Here is a 16,753-nt window from a genome sequence, read left to right as displayed (position 1 = left end):
TTTCCACGTCAACATTTCTGCATTGCTTACAATGTTACATACCTGTATATGGTCACTTCTCAATGATGAATACCCCAAGTTATCCTGCCTTTTCACTGGTATTGGAGAACAACCGTGTCGATCCGCACTGTACAGTATCCAAGCTTTCAGTATCCAAAATATCTGCAGGTTTTTATTGACACATATTCCTAACATTGACTCGGAGGGCACTGAGGACAGAAAATCACCCAGGATCCAGAAAGATTAAGTTGGCCAAAATCTTCCATCCTTGTTTGCAGCTGGAATTTTCCGGCGCTGCTGAAAGTTAATGGAGTTTTGGCTGGAACGCCAAATTATCCATTCTCGCTTACAGTGGATCACACCACTGACAAAACCTGAGAATCCTGCCCACAATGTGAGGGGCAGGGCAGGATCTGTGTACCCCAGGTACTGGAGGTGGTTGGGCTCAGATAGCTACTCCCCACATCAGGAATCCCCTCAGCTACTGCCTTTCGTCTGCTGAGCGAGCAGTAGAGTGGGATTAACTAGGAGGTTGGAGCCATTCTTATCAACTAGGTATCAGAAGGGTAGTAAGGGTTATTTTCACACAGTTACATGGCGTCTGTACATAAGGTATGGATTCCTCAAGAGGTGTTTGCTACCTTCTAAACATTGGCAGATCTCATGGGGAGTGCGTTCTCAATTTCAAATGAGCTAATGTGACTGCAGCCTCAAACATCTTTGAAGTTCTTGAAAAAGCAGCATATGTGATAATTGAGCTCCATATCTCTATGGTGTTAAATGCTGGGGGAGATGGTGGCACAGTAATGAATTTTAAAAAACTCTTTTCTTCCCTGGCATTAACGAATGACAAACCTGTTCATAAACTAAGATAGTCTTGACAAAGTTATCATTAGCAGAGATTAAGTTTAAAACTTGGAATATTTTGGCAATGTTAAAAGCAACAGCCTAAACTTTGCAATATTGCCCCACATCATATTAATTTCCAGATCACAATATCAGGCAGCAGTGTTTAGAGAAATTTATAATATGCAAAGTCCATTTTTAAAAACATTTACAATACTGAAAGCAGATCTGAAAAACACATAAGTATTTGTTGCTACTGAAACAATGCAGCAAAAGTAACAGTTTTATGCCAAGTATAAATCATAAATCTTATGAATAAAGAACAATATAGCTAATCAAGACCACAGATTACATATATTAATCTCATCTACCATTAAATTAACTGGTTTTATTAGGTGCTAATAATAGACCTTCTTTTCTTCATTTGGGCAGCTATGTAGTCTTAGTGTAACACATCAAAGTAGTCAGTCACATCATTGCCAGCATGGTAGAATTGATACAGTGAGCAGTTCCTGTCAGACAGCACATCAAATAAACAGGATAATCATAGAATTATACAGTGCAGAAGAGGCCCTATGGCCCATTGAGTTTGCATCGACATGCGAAAACACCTGAACTCCCACCTAATCCCATTTACCAGCACTTGGCCCATAGCCTTGAAATTTATGATGTGCCAAGTGCTCATCCAGGTACTTTTTAAAGGATGTGAGGCAACTTGCCTCCACCACCCTCCCAGGCGGTGCATTCCAGACCATCAACACACTCTGGGTAAAAAGGTTTTTCCTCACATTCCCCCCTAAACCTCCTGCACCTCACCTTGAATCTGTCCCCTTGTGACTGACCCTTCAACTGAGGGGATCAACTGCTCCTTATCCACTCTGTCCATGCCTTTCACAATCTTGTACACAATAATGCTCACCCACAAAATCGTGCTCCCCTGTTCAAATGCACAATTTATTTTCTTATTTGTGAAAGGTAAGCAAAACATGGAGGGATTCAGACCAAATTGAAAGTACAGTGATTAACATCTATTCTTTTCTAACTTCTGTATAGCTCTGAAATAATCCCAGTGTTGATACTCAGGTTATTGCTTGGATTAGACAGAGTTAACAATAAGTCAGCATATTTACTCTTCATAAAGTTGTTGTGGCCAGGAAGACATAAGCTCTTAGTTTTACAACCTTGTGAGTGGGCACTTGATTGTGATCAGTTGCTCTGATATATTAAACAATGCTTTAAAATTCATAAAATAAGCAGGAAAGCCAAAATTTATGCATTGTGTTTTACTACAGAAATACAGTGAAGTATTATTAATGCTCGTTATAGTATCATTATAATAAGTTTACTTTGAAAAGCACAAAACATAATTGGTTCATGAAAGCATCAAATGACACATTGTTCAAAAATAATAGAGTTACAGGTGAGTGCAGTGAAACCAGTGCTCCCAGGTTACAGTTCCACTCTTAATCACCTTTCCAACTGCTCTTTGAACCAATTGCTTTTGCCCGCATTCTCACAATACCATTCTACGGTGTAAATGTTGGTGTCTGAGAGTTGTCAATGTACCACCAATTTTGGTATGTTTAAAATACATTCCAAAGGGCCCCAATGGATCGCTGTGTAAATACATCAAGTAGTGTGCTGCTAGGTACGCAGTAGAGGCAAGCAGTTCAAATCCTGAACAGTACTAATCCCAGCAGGAAGGGATAGAAGAGCTACAACTTGGCATTGTTGTTACACCTAGGCTAGAAATAGTAAAAAAAAACTAGAAAGGTTCCACCCAACCTGGCTATTCTAACGAAAGTCAATGGGATCAAGGTGGTTTTGGGCTCAATAATATTGACTGCATAGTTGAATATTTTGTTTACCTTCAAGCCTGAATTTCAATTGGTGCTTTGACATCACCATGACCCCAGCTGGTTTGGGATCATTCATTGTGTAGGGGCAGGAGTTCCTGATGGAATTCCTCATTCATTATGTAGGTTAGGCTCTCAGCCAATGTTCCCTCTAAGCTGCATGGATGGGCACCCATGCACCTACCTTATTGTTAATGCACGTGTGTAGCGTTGTAGTGAAACTATGCTTCAGAGTCCAAATGAAAGGGGATAGAGGGCTCTGAAATTCAGAGGGCATCTTGAATGTTAAACCTCAAACTGAGTTAATTGCTTAAACAGGGAAGGCTTTGGGACCTGAGAGTGACCCACTCACTACCTGGCCATGTCCTTCTAAAGTGACCTTCTATCACTGCCTCAGGGACTATTACCAACCTGTCATAGGATCCCTGGGAGTGTCAGTGGCCTGGGTGAAAGGCCGATGGCCTCACTTCCCCGTTACCATTTACACATTGTAGATTTGGGGGGTGGGGGGGGGGATGCTTGGTAATCAGCTCGACAGGGATAGAGAGAGGTGGAAGCCGGCCGGCCTCACTGACCCATTTTCTTTCAAATACCAGCCTGTCCAATATGACTTTAGTATGACTGCATGGATGAAGCGCTTAAAGCTCTGTCAATACAACATATATTCATGACGCATGCAGGCAGGAAGTTCACCCAAAAATCTTGCCAAACCTGCCAAGCAGGAGGTCACACTTGTCAGTCCAGTATTACGAGTAAGTTTAGTTTGAGAGAAATGAGAAATAATGACACCAACCCCTTCTTTGTACTGATTGTTTGAATTTAACATTGAACTGCAAAAAGCTTGATTATAGAAGTCTGATAAAACTTGTGGGCTTCAATTTTCTTCAAAGCTGCCTATTGGGTTCCAGTTGGATGTACACCACGCACCCAGTCCAATTTCTCCATCCATTTCAATCAGACAGACTATAAAACAGGCATCCAACCCAAACCCACCCAGTCTCTGCCAGGTTGATGAGGGTAAAATAGATTCAAATTCCTACTGATGTCTGTCACAGGCAAAACAGACTTTTTCCAATTGATGTATTTTTTAATACTGGATTGTACTTGGGAAATCAAAATTATCAAGAGAATGACAGCAGATGATACAAGTGGCACCATTTTGGGTCCTTTCTCTCCTCTATGACTCCTCTGAATTGTTTCTATATTTACTGGGATAACCCCCAGGACTTGCATGGGGAATCACTAATTGACCTCCCTGTGGGACTTGTTGAATACAAGCTCCCTGGGGATTGGTAATTAACTCACCAGGTGGAGATCGTATACCGAGCACTGTATAAAGCAGGCCCCTGAGTGGGTCCATTGTTGTACTGTCCGAGTTGGGACTCGTTTGCGTTCACCACAGGCTTGTGGTTTTGCTTCACTTTATTTTGTGCAATAAAGCACTGTTCCTTTACAGCTAATTCCTGGAGTTATTATATTTACCTACTGCAGGTTTGCTTCTCATAGACAGAAACTGCTGATGGGAGAGCATTTGAACTTTGCATTGGACTGAGGTGGGAAGACTACTTTGACATCACATACATTAACATCAACGGTAATGCCAGGAGTAATACCCCAATAGTAAGCCTGAATTTTAAACTCAGTAATGTACCCTTTCTGCACCAATCATTCCATTTTTATTCTTCACATGAATGTGCTAAAAAAGCAAGTCCTCTGTCCATTTTCACCAGTGCAAGGCAGTTTTTTTATACTGTCAAATGTTTTGATATAGCTTTTGTGAAGTCTCCAATACAAATGACCCTGGGTCACTAGGATAGGTCAATGTTTTCATATTCACCATGGTCAGAGTCGTCTAACTCAATGCCAGGAACTAGGTTGTAGTAGTTTGCGGACTTATTCATGTAGAGCCTTTGACGATCTTCCTCCTGTAACTCCTCTGTGACACTCACCAATTCTGGCTCAGCATGGACTGCCTCAACAGCATCTTCGTCCCCCACGTTATTATTGGGCATGTCGAGATAAATCTTGTCAGCACGTGTGACTGAGTCGACAGAACTGCCGAGCTTTATCTCCACCTCTTCGTACAAGTCACGGTTGCTCCCGAGCAATGCAGTTGAGGGGCGTAACATGAGCTGGTTTCTGGCCAGGATGCTGTTTTCATACCCTGTGGGAATGGGGGTTGTCTCCGGAGTCCTGCAAGTTATATAGTGATGGTCCCCCGCATTCGAAAAGCCAGACTTCTCGATGGTGCAAATTTGATTGTCTTGTCTCATCACTTTAAAATTTGACCTTTTACTTCTCCAGCAGTAACAGCACAACACCAGAGCAAGAGCTGCAATCAATGGCAGGCAAATGAAGAGGGCTGTGAGACCATGGGACCTGCAGATATCTGAGCGATGAATGGCGATGATATTCAGACCTTGTGGGTGCTTTGTTGTGTAGCACATTAGCACATTTTCTGATCCGCTGATGCTTACGTTTACAGTAATATATTTCGCCAAACCATCATACAAGGCACATGTACACTCCAAGGTGTTATTAAAAACAGACAATTTCACAAGGCTTGGTTTAAAGACACTAGCAGGTATAGAAATTAAATTGTTGGAGTCCAGGTACAACTCCTGAATCTGGTCTGAAGCCTCGAGGACGTTCTCTGGTAACTGTTGAAGCTGGTTTTTCTCCAGGTGAAGAACTTTTAAGCTGGGTGCGTTTGTGAGGAAGTTAGAGGGTAATTGTTCTAATTGATTGTGGTCCAGGTACACGACCTCCAGAGAGGTTGGGGTTTCATCCACTTCATAGATCTCAGATATGTTGCAATTTGAGAGGTCGAGGACCTTGATTCCTGACAAGTTTGTGAAGACGTTCCATTGAAGGGCACCAATGGAAGAGCCAGTGAAGTTTAGGCAACATTCTTCTCTCACCTGGCTAAACTTAAAGGTCCTGAAATCAAGGTTGCCATCACATATGCAGACTCCATTCACAACCCCTGGACTCCAAACAAACGCTAGTAGTAGAATCCACTGGTGGAGCAATTTGCAGGACCTTGAACCTAAGAGAAACAGATCAGCACATAGTCAAATGACAGAAGTATGCCAGTGGAAAAAAGAGCCATGAGTATAAGTGACATACTGTTAGTTTCTTCAATGACTGGGTTAAATCTGGTTGATAAGTTAATACATTCTGAGCCTGACCCCATTGCCAATTGGTCAGGTGGTGAAGCCACCGCAACTCCTCTGCTTGGACCTCAGGTTCAACTCGCAGAACAGGCCTCACAGACATCACTGGAGTTGCATATTTAAAGAGAACCCCGCTGGCTTTGAGTGCCACCTGCAATTTGAAATCTCAGCAATAATCTGCACACGGATGTTCAGTTTGGGTTTTGCCAGGGTCACTCAGCTCCTGACTTCATTACAGCCTTAGTTCAGACATGGACAAAAGAGCTGAAACCCAGAGGTGAGGTGAAAGTGACTGCCCTTGACATCAAGGCAACATTTGACCAATATGTCATCAAGAAGCCTTAGCAAAACTGCCGTCACTGGGAATCGGGGGAAAACTCTCCACTGGTTGGAATCATATTCAGCACAAGGGTAAATGGTTGTGGTTGATGGCATCTCAGTTTCAGGACATCACTGCAGGAGTTCCTCATCAGTGTCTGAGGACCAATCATCTTCAGTTGCTTCATCAATGACCGTCCTTCCACCATAAGGTCAGAAGTGGGGATGTTCGCTCGCTGATGACTGCACAGAGCTCAGTATCATTTGCGACTCCTCAGATTCTGAAGCAGTCCATGTCCAAATGCAGCATGACCGGGACAATATCCAGACTTGGGCTGACAAGTGGCAAGTAACATTTATACCGTACAAGTGCCAGGCAATGACCATCTCCAACAAGAGAGGATCTAACCATCACCACTTGACATTCAATGGCATTACCATCGCTGAATCCCCACTATCAATATCCTGGGGGTTATCATTGACCAGAAACTGAACTGGACCAGCCATATAAATACTATGGCTACCTTAGCAGATCAAAGTCATAACAAGGATTATGTGTATGTGCCTGATGTTTGTCCATATAACCCAAGCTTTGATCTGCAGTAGCCATGTGACTGGTTACGAGGGCCCATTCAAATGCCAGTGCAACACTCACTCTACTGTGCCTTAATCCCTGGACACCTATGATTTACTTCTCTGCCTTGTTGTCTCCTTGCTGCAGGTCCCAACCTGGTTGGTTCTTCCCAAGTCTCAGTTTTTAGGGAACCCATTACCTCCTAGGCTGGTCTAATTCAACTTATAGTCAATGGAGACCCCAGGATGTTGATTGTGAGGGATGCTGCAATGATGGTACCATTGACAGTCAAAGGGAGATGACTGGGGCTTTGAGATAATCTTTAAGACCATAAGACCATAAGACATAGGAGCGGAAGTAAGGCCATTCGGCCCATCGAGTCCACTCCACCATTCAATCATGGTTGATTTCAACTCCATTTACCCGCTCTCTCCCCATAGCCCTTAATTCCTCGAGAAATCAAGAATTTATCAATTTCTGTCTTGAAGACGCTCAACGTCTCGGCCTCCACAGCCCTCTGTGGCAATGAATTCCACAGACCCACCACTCTCTGGCTGAAGAAATTTCTCCTCATCTCTGTTCTAAAGTGACTCCCTTTTATTCTAAGGCTGTGCCCCCGCGTCCTAGTCTCCCCTGTTAATGGAAACAACTTCCCTACGTCCATCCTATCTAAGCCGTTCATTATCTTGTAAGTTTCTATCAGATCTCCCCTCAACCTCCTAAACTCCAATGAATATAATCCCACGATCCTCAGACGTTCATCGTATGTCAGGCCTACCATTCCTGGGATCATCCGTGTGAATCTCCGCTGGACCCGCTCCAGTGCCAGTATGTCCTTCCTGAGGTGTGGGGCCCAAAATTGCTCACAGTACTCCAAATGGGGCCTAACCAGTGCTTTATAAAGCCTCAGAAGTACATCCCTGCTTTTGTATTCCAAGCCTCTTGAGATAAATGACAACATTACATTTGCTTTCCTAATTACGGACTCAACCTGCAAGTTTACCTTTAGAGAATCCTGGATTAGGACTCCCAAGTCCCTTTGCACTTTAGCATTATGAATTTTGTCACCGTTTAGAAAATAGTCCATGCCTCTATTCTTTTTTCCAAAGTGTACGACCTCGCACTTGCCCACGTTGAATTTCATCAGCCACTTCTTGGACCACTCTCCTAAACTGTCTAAATCTTTCTGCAGCCTCCCCACCTCCTCAATACTACCTGCCCCTCCACCTATCTTTGTATCATCGGCAAACTTGGCCAGAATGCTCCCAGTCCCGTCATCTAGATCGTTAATATATAAAGAGAACAGCTGTGGCCCCAACACTGAACCCTGCGGGACACCACTTGTCACCGGTTGCCATTCTGAGAAAGAACCTTTTATCCCAACTCTCTGCCTTCTGTCTGACAGCCAATCGTCAATCCATGTTAGTACCTTGCCTCGAATACCATGGGCCCTTATTTACCTGACACTTAAGCAACAACAACGTTATTTGCCTGCTGAGATTTTCCAGCATTTTTTCTTTTGGTTACCTGCCATTTGTCTGCCTAATCCTGGATGTTTTCCACATCCTGTTGTAATCTGGTCTGGGCTGCTTCATATTCAGAAAATTTGTGAATGGAGCTGAACACTGTCAATGCACAGCCTCAGTCATGACCTGAGGGGAGGTGAGGCTGCTTCCCTTAGTTGAAGGGTCAGTCACGAGGGGACATAGGTTCAAGGTGAGGAGCAAGAGGTTTAGGGGGGATGTGAGGAAAAACCGCATGTGAGGGTGGTGACAGCCTGGAATGCACTGACTGGGAGGGTGATGGAGGCAGGTTGCCTCACATCCTTTAAAAAGTATCTAGATGAGCACTTGACACATCGTAACATTCAGGGCTATGGGCCAAGTGCTGGGAGATGGGATGAGGTGGGAGTTCAGGTGTTTCTAATGTGTCAGTGCAGACTCGATGGGCCTCACGCCCTCTTCTGCGCTCTATGAATCTATGATAACTCTTGCAGCCCCGTCCTGGGCATGTGATAATTGCCTTTTGACATCACAATTAGGAATGACTCCCTTTAAACCCCCGATGACTTCAGATTCACTGGGGATCCTTGGTGCTGATGGCCTCCAGTGAAAGAAAACAATCTAGTGGCAGCAGCAAGTTTCAACCAGTGTTCTTAAATTAAAACGACATATTTGTCAGTGTGCATTTGGAGGGTAAATCAGTAATTTGTAGCCTCTATAGAAACATAACTATATTGTGTTGGTAAGGGGCTCGTGGTACAGGCAGGATAACTGAATGATGTTTCCACTAGGTCTGGTCCAGTCTCCATACATTGATTCAATTTGTATAAAATGTATTGTTTCGCAATTTTATTGAAACTAGAAAAATGCTTTCTGTTAAAAAAAACACAAATAATATTGTTTGAGTTTGTCAAATCCTTTGTGTGAGTCCAACTTAATAAGTGTGATAAGGGCCCGATAATAATAGCACATTGAGTAAAACCTCCCTTATCTTAGCCCAACTCCCACTAGGAATTCCATCTGTACCCACACCCTTTCCTGAGGCCCAGAGAGGCACTGACGTGCATATTTCCCGTAATAAACTATTAGAAACAGTTTGAACAACTCAATAAAGAAAGAGACACTAAAAAAAAATCCTATGAAACAGGAACTGGTAATGTTTAATTATTTTGGTGACCTTCAAGTCAAAATATTCTGCCACCCTTTAAAGTGTTACAGAGGAGAGGGCAACCTAGGCTAGTGAGTGGGTCACATGAGGGGCCCTCCTTCATGTTCAGTGGTAAAAACAAAAGAAGTATTTCCACTTTGGATGCAGAGGGACTTCATGGCTTTTGCAGTCAATGCTGTGTGAAATCAGCATGGACCTCACTTCACTTCCCCTTGCCTCACATGCGTATCATGTCAGTCATACTGGTAGGAAAAAAACACACGGACAGAAGTCAGCGAGATGTGGCAACCCTGCACACGCGCAATGGTCAACAAAATGTCTCATGGACCGGTCTCAGAATGCAAATGGGTGGCATGTGGCCTGCAGGCCTCAGGTTGCCCACCATTTTACTAGATTTACATAGAGAGGAGAATACAATGATATAGCACTGCATCATGGGCGGCACGGTGGCACAGCGGGTTAGCACTGCTGCCTCACAGCTCCAGGGTCCTGGGTTCGATTGCCGGCTTGGGTCACTGCCTGTGTGGAGTTTGCACGTTCTCCCCGTGTCTGCGTGGGTTTCCTCCGGGTGCTCTGGTTTCCTCCCACTGTCCAAAGATGTGCGGGTTAGGTGTATTGGCCATGCTAAATTGCCCCTTAGTGTCACATGATGCGTAGGTTAGAGGGATTAGCGGGGTAAATGTGTGGGGTTATAGGGATAGGGCTGAGGTGGGATTGCTATCAGTGCAGACTCGATGGGCTGAATGGCCTCCTTCTGCACTGTAGGGTTTCTATAAATTTCTATAAATCATTGATTGCCTGTGGGTCCCGAGGAAAACTTGTACTTCTCTAACTTTTTATTCTTTTAGCCACTTCTTGGTGTCTCAGTCTCATTTCCCATACAATGGCTGAGAAGTCAGCTAGGTCACCTGTTTCTGCTAATCCATGCCTATAACATGCCTATGACCGGATCAATCTGGGATTTTGTTCTTGCTGGCGAACTTTGGACTTTGCCTGTGTGCCCCACAACTGTCCACACACAAAACCTCTGGGTTCTTCTCATTAAAATAATATATACTCTTGGTCCAAAACTCTCCAACTACTTAAGTGTTTGCACGTGTGGGGGGGGAGGGCTGAATTTGTAATTGATGCAACAATGTAAGATGCTGACGCAATTTAATGGTAAGTGACCAAATGTCAGATGTCAAAAATAAATGAATGCAAAAAAATGTATCTTGATACAAAATGAGTTGCATGGCAAAAATAATTAGATGGAAGCAAGTAGCTGGGCAAGCCAAAAATTACAGGAAACAAAGTGTTATAAACTGATTCTGAGTAAATGATAGACAACAAAATGGAGATACTGTTATATAGGGTGAATACATGGGGAGTTGCCATAGTTATCACAACAGAATATCCAATCCAAACAAGCACAGTGTGCCATGCCTGGCAGGAGGTGGGAGAAATATTGTGTACACCTCAGGTTCTGAAAACAAATGCTACAGTTATGGTAGGTCTGAAGAAAGTTGTCAAAACTGAGGCTGCCGAACAGTTCTATTTATTAAACTAATGACCTAAACACATACCACCAAATATCTGACAACCTACTGGACATTTACTGATGGCCCATGCAAAGCCCTCAACTCTTTCACTGCTTATCAGGCAGACTCATATTCTAGTAGGTCTATCAATCAATCTGCCACTTCCAACTAAAACCTTAGCATTTTAAAAGAGATTCACAGAGAAAATGGATGTAACAATGTCCATCTACATAATTTAAGGCATAACTTGCACAAACTCATGATAATTCAGGATAGACCCAGGATAGGGTGGCACGGTGGCACAGTGGTTAGCGCTGCTGCCTCACAGCGCCAGGGACCCAGGTTCGATTTCCAGCTTGGATCACTGTGTGGAGTTTGCACATCCTCCCTGTGACTGTGTGGGTTTCCTCCGGGTGCTCTAGTTTCCTCCCACAGTCTGAAAGACGTGCTGTCTAGGTGCATTGGCCATGCTAATTTCTCCCTCAGTGTACCTGAACAGGCGCCGGAGTGTGGTGACCAGGGAATTTTCACAGTTCATTGCAGTGTTAATGTTAGCCTACTTGTGACATTAATAAATAAACTTGTTAAAAAAACTAATTCAAACCACTTTACATCAGTTAAGAACGTCTGAAGTGCAATTAGTAATTAGATATAGTCCACAAAGGATTGTAGGCTATTATAATTTATCAGTCATTCAGGGATATGGGTATTTATTAAATTATTTCATGGGATAAGGGTATGACTGGCTGAACCAGCATTTATTGTCCTTCAGAAAGTTGATGGTGAGCCACTTTTCTGAACCACTGCAGTCCATGTTTTGTAGGAACATCCGCACTATTATTACAAAGGGAGTTCCAGGATTTTGACCCAGTGATAGTGAAACAACAACAATTTAGTTCCAAGTCAAATCTGCACTGAATTATCAGGATGCACTATGCTCAAGTGTTTAGGGTGGGGCTTGAATCCACAACCTACTGACTCAGCGATGAAAGTGTACATGTTAAACAAGGCTGTGACTTGTACTCAGATGCAATGTGGTCAAATTAGGACTGTTGTGGCACGTCCTTATGTTGTCAATGGTATGATACATCAGTGAACAACAAATTGACATGCTTAATGATATGTCTGTGTATATATGCAATTCCTGTGGATAGTTGGGAACCTGTCTCGGGGGCAGGGCATTCATATGGTGTTCGTGGAAGTGGAAATGACTAGGGTTGGGAAGCATTTTCCGATCAGGGCCATTGTGATCTCCTGGACTCGTTTCGATCGCCTCAGGGGGTCGGAGAGGAATTTCCCAGATTTTTTTTCCCCATATTGGCCCTGGGGTTTTTCACTCTGGGTTTTCGCCTCTCCCTGGAGATCACATGGTCTGGAATGGGGGGGTGGGGGTAAGTTAATAGGTTGTAATGAACAAAGCATCGTAGCTGTGAGGGATAGGATATTGGTATGTAGATAGGCTGGAAAATTGGGCGGGGATCCTGGATTCAGGATTCAATCCTGGACCGGGGAGCGGCGCGGGCTTGGAGGGCCGAAGGGCCTGTTCCTGTGCTGTATTGTTCTTTGTTCTTTGTTCCTTTATCTTTGACACCATGCAAATGTTATCTTTATAGAAGCAAGGGGATTGTAGTTTTTCTTTCAATTACACGGTGGCACAGTGGTTAGCACTGCTGCCTCACAGTGTCAAGGGCCCTGGCTCAATTGTGGCCACTGTCTGTGTGGAGTTTTCACATTCTCCCTGTGTCTGCGTGGGTTTCCTCTGGGTGCTTCAGTTTCCACCCACAGTAAAAAGATTTGTGAGTTCGGTTGATTGGCCATGCTAAATTGACCCTGGTGTCAGGGGATTTGCATGGTAAATATGTGGGATTACGGGGATAGTGGTCGGTGCAGACTCGATGGATCGAATGGCCTCCTTCTATGATTTTATGGTCAGTTGCAATTCATTTCCTGATCTATAGTTTATATGTAAATCAAGCACCTCCCAAACAGCCAGTTCCAGAGAGCAATGATTGTATTTTGGAGCACAGATGAGTTTGTTGAAGTGGTGCTTGGGTTACAATGGGGGAACCTCATCAATGTGTTCATTTGTCAGGAACTGCAGCTTTCAGCATGATTTAAGCGGAGTTAAATGTGAGATCCCAGACAGCTTCAAGCAGACAAAGTTAGTACAGTACCGAGGAGACAAGTTATTAGTGAAAAGTCTGAATATGCAACTGTCATTGTTGCTGTAAAGGTCATATTTGTTGGCCAGTGCTGACTTGCTCCTTGTGAGCTGATTATCACTTTTCTGCCACAACTCTTGTTTTGTCGCCACAATTTGCATTGTAACCACACAAATAGCCCCAAAAAATCACCATCTACTAATGCATAAAGTGCACATATACTGGTCAGTAGTCAAAATGGTTTAATACCTTCCACAGGGACTTGAAAAGTGAAAGTGTTTTTTTTATCATTCCAGGGAGATGGTAGGATCAGTTAATTCTCATCTAATCTTGGCAACAAATTTAAAGAGGAAATTGCTTGTCTGTTCTGCAAGGGTCTGGGAACAAGGTCCCTTGGGCCATGGGACAATGCATTTTTAGTTGAGGCTGCTTGAACCTCTTCCAACACAGTTTGTACATATTTACCGTGAAGGTGGTGATAATAATGAACTTGTGGCAGTATCAATAGCAAGACCTGGATTAAAACAGTGACCACACTTCAAAAAGCTTCAGTTGTTGACATCCTGGGGTCATGAAAGGCATGATGTGGAGATGCCGGCGTTGGACTGGGGTAAACACAGTAAGAGTTTTAACAACACCAGGTTAAAGTCCAACCGGTTTATTTGGTAGCAAATGCCATTAGCTTTCGGAGCGCTGCTCCTTCGTCAGATATCCACTCCATCTGACGAAGGAGCAGCGCTCCGAAAGCTAATGGCATTTGCTACCAAATAAACCTGTTGGACTTTAACCTGGTGTTGTTAAAACTCTTACTGTGTCATGAAAGGCACCATAGGGCAATGCAGGTCTTTCTTTCAAAATAGTTTACAGTGATAGATTTGATTTGATTTATTATTGATGTGGAGATGCTGGCGTTGGACTGGGGTGGGCACAGTAAGAAGTCTCATAACTTGGTGTTGTGAAACTTCTTACTGATTTATTATTGTTTCATATATTGGGGTACAGTGAAAAGTATTGTTTCTTGCAAGCTAGACAGACAAAACATGCATAAAGGAGAAGGAAAGGAGAGGGTGCAGAATATAATGTTGCAGTTACAGATAGGGTGAGAGAAAGATCAGCTTAATAAAGTTTAAAGTTTATTTATTAGTGTCACAAGTAGGCTTACATTGTAATGAAGTTACTGTGAAAATCCTCTAGTTGCCACACTCCAGCACCTGTTTGGGTACACTGAGGGAGAATTTAGCATGGCTAATGCACCTAACCAGCACGTTTTTCGGACTGTGGAATGAAACCGGAGTGCCTGGAGGGAATCCACGCAGACACGGGGAGAACATGCAAACTCCGCACAGACAGTGATCCAAGCCGGGAATCAAACCTGGGTCCCTGGTGCTGTGAGGCAGCAGTGCTAACCATAGAGTCACTCTAGTGAAGCCAGGTCAACTGGTGTTTCTCACTCAGTCCAATTTGCACATTGTTTTCTGCTGTGAAAGGACTGTATCTTGGGAGTAGTTAATATTATCAATACACACACATACCACCCCTCTTGCTGGGACACTGACAATGGGAAAAGTGAAGAAAAACAAGCTCACTCTGCCCAGCCTGTTTCCCAGCACCACCCCCTCCCCCCGTCTATCTCCCACCCAAGTTTCAAACCACACAATGGTTAGTACAAACCAGGGAGCACTAAGTGCAGAGATGCCTTTCAGTATAGATTGTGGCACCATCCAGTTGAATTCAGTGTTCCTGACTGTCATTCTCCACAGTTCCATTCTCAGTCAATCCAGTTTTGACATGGATTGCAGCCCTTTGAATATATTACCATCCCAAAGGGGCCAATGTGGGCGGAGGGTTCAAGCTGTCGTCCGTTTCCTGGACTACAGGGTAAACACTTCCATTACTGGCGTTAACTTCGAGTTTTCTAACTTCCAGTCCTCCAACATGCTAATCTCAACTAAATAACATTGTTTTAAAAAAATATATATGTCCAAAAATGAAATAAGCACCAGCCAGTGACACAAAGTGAAACCACCTACCCAACCTTTGATAATAAAACTGGTCTCCGCTTTTGTAATCTGTAGGTTTCCCAATATGACCGCTGGTAGATTCATCACTATTCATTGCAAATTATTTAATTTGATGAGGCAAGTGAATAGCGAAGTCGACACTTGCGAGAAAAAGAGCAATTCTTCAGTAGAGTGAATTTCGAAGGCTTGTTAGATCTTCATTTTAATTCGAATTTTAATGTGGGCTTGATTCGGATTGAGAAACTAACTGGAAAGTGACACACCGGTTCCTCCCAGAAGTGGTTACAATATTTGTCCCGATGGTAAATGTATTCAGAAAGGCCAAACCACCCCCCACCCCCCAAACCCTGTCGCACAGGGTTTGTCTGCAATTCTCTTGAGTCTGGCCACTTCTCTGTAACAGTCTCAAACTCCCCGCCCTCCACCCCCTTCCAACCCTCAGATCTAAAACCTCCACATCTGAGCTTAATCTGACACCTGACCAAAGCAATGCAAGAAACATCTAACCCGCAATGGGATGATTTACAATCCATCATTTATGTTTATATGATAGCAGAGTAGGAGTGTCAGAAGTTCCTCCCACAAGAACCCGTAATCCATAAGTACATTTATTTTACTGCCCCTAACATCGTTACTTTGTTTAAACTGTTGTAAATTTCGACCCCCGGTAATCCATTTTCGATATTTATTCTTAACGAGTTAAGATTAAAGTACAATACGATCGATTTTACGGGAAGATTTCGGTTTTTAAACTCACGGTCACTGCTTACCTTTAGTGTCTGTGCCGGACTCTCCCATTCCCACTGTCAACAAGTTCAGGCAGGAGCGGTCTCACTAATATATATATATGTGTGTGATTAGTTCTTGGTCTATGAGGTTGTTACGGCTTCACATCCTGATTTGAATATATTTTGCGATGTATTTCCTGATTCAACTGATGTGGGTGTGCTGCTCCTGGTGGCTGAAGGATATTGAAGGATCCAATTCAGTTGCTCTCCTCTGTGCAAGTCCCTTGGAAGTGAGCAGGTAAGGAAATGGAATAAACATAGCCTTGAGTTCCCCTCCTCCTCCCCGCCAGCCCAGTACCTGCTGCTCCAGGGAGACACCTACAGCCAAACCTCGGTATATCCACATCATATTCAAAGGACGCAGCACACCAGAGGATATTGAATCCTGTCATCTCCAAGTGGTTTTATCGCTAGACTGTTAATTCAGGAACTCAGCTAATGTTCTGGTGATCCGGGTTCAAATCCCGCCACGGCAGATGGTGGAATTTGAATCCAATAAAAAAAATCTGGAAGTAAGAATCTACTGATGACCATGAAACCATTGTTGGAAAAGCCCATTTGGTTCACTAATGTCCTTTAGGGAAGGAAATCTGCCGTCCTTACCCGGTCTGGCTTACATGTGACTCCAGAGCCAGAGCCACAGCAATGTGGTTAACTCTCAACTGCCTTCTAAGGGCAACTAGGGATGGGCAATAAGTGACACCCATGTATTTGATTTGATTTGATTTATTATTGTCACATGTATTAACATACAGTGAAAAGTATTGTTTCTTGCAAGCTACACAGACACAACATACTGTTCATAGAGAAGGAAATGAGAGA

General features: G+C 43.5%; 1 protein-coding gene across 2 annotated transcripts; it reads right to left on the bottom strand.

Annotated features, from left to right (window-relative positions):
* Nucleotides 1-1,004: 1,004 nt before the first annotated feature.
* LOC144497432 (uncharacterized) lies at nucleotides 1,005-16,163 on the bottom strand. 2 transcript variants are annotated; one of them, XM_078218703.1, is made up of 2 exons: nucleotides 15,914-16,163; nucleotides 1,005-5,751 (listed from the first exon to the last, which is right to left on the bottom strand). In XM_078218703.1, exons 1-2 carry the CDS (start codon nucleotides 15,939-15,941, stop codon nucleotides 4,511-4,513), a joined length of 1,269 nt encoding a protein of 422 aa, XP_078074829.1. In that variant the 5' UTR covers nucleotides 15,942-16,163; the 3' UTR covers nucleotides 1,005-4,510. The 2 variants fall into 2 exon arrangements, with proteins under 2 accessions (XP_078074829.1, XP_078074828.1); XM_078218702.1 differs by lacking the exon at nucleotides 15,914-16,163 and adding an exon at nucleotides 15,153-15,514.
* Nucleotides 16,164-16,753: the final 590 nt, after the last annotated feature.

This window comes from Mustelus asterias, chromosome 8 (assembly GCF_964213995.1).
Source record: "Mustelus asterias chromosome 8, sMusAst1.hap1.1, whole genome shotgun sequence".
NCBI lineage: Eukaryota > Metazoa > Chordata > Chondrichthyes > Carcharhiniformes > Triakidae > Mustelus > Mustelus asterias.
This window is presented reverse-complemented; position numbering and strand designations above follow the sequence as displayed.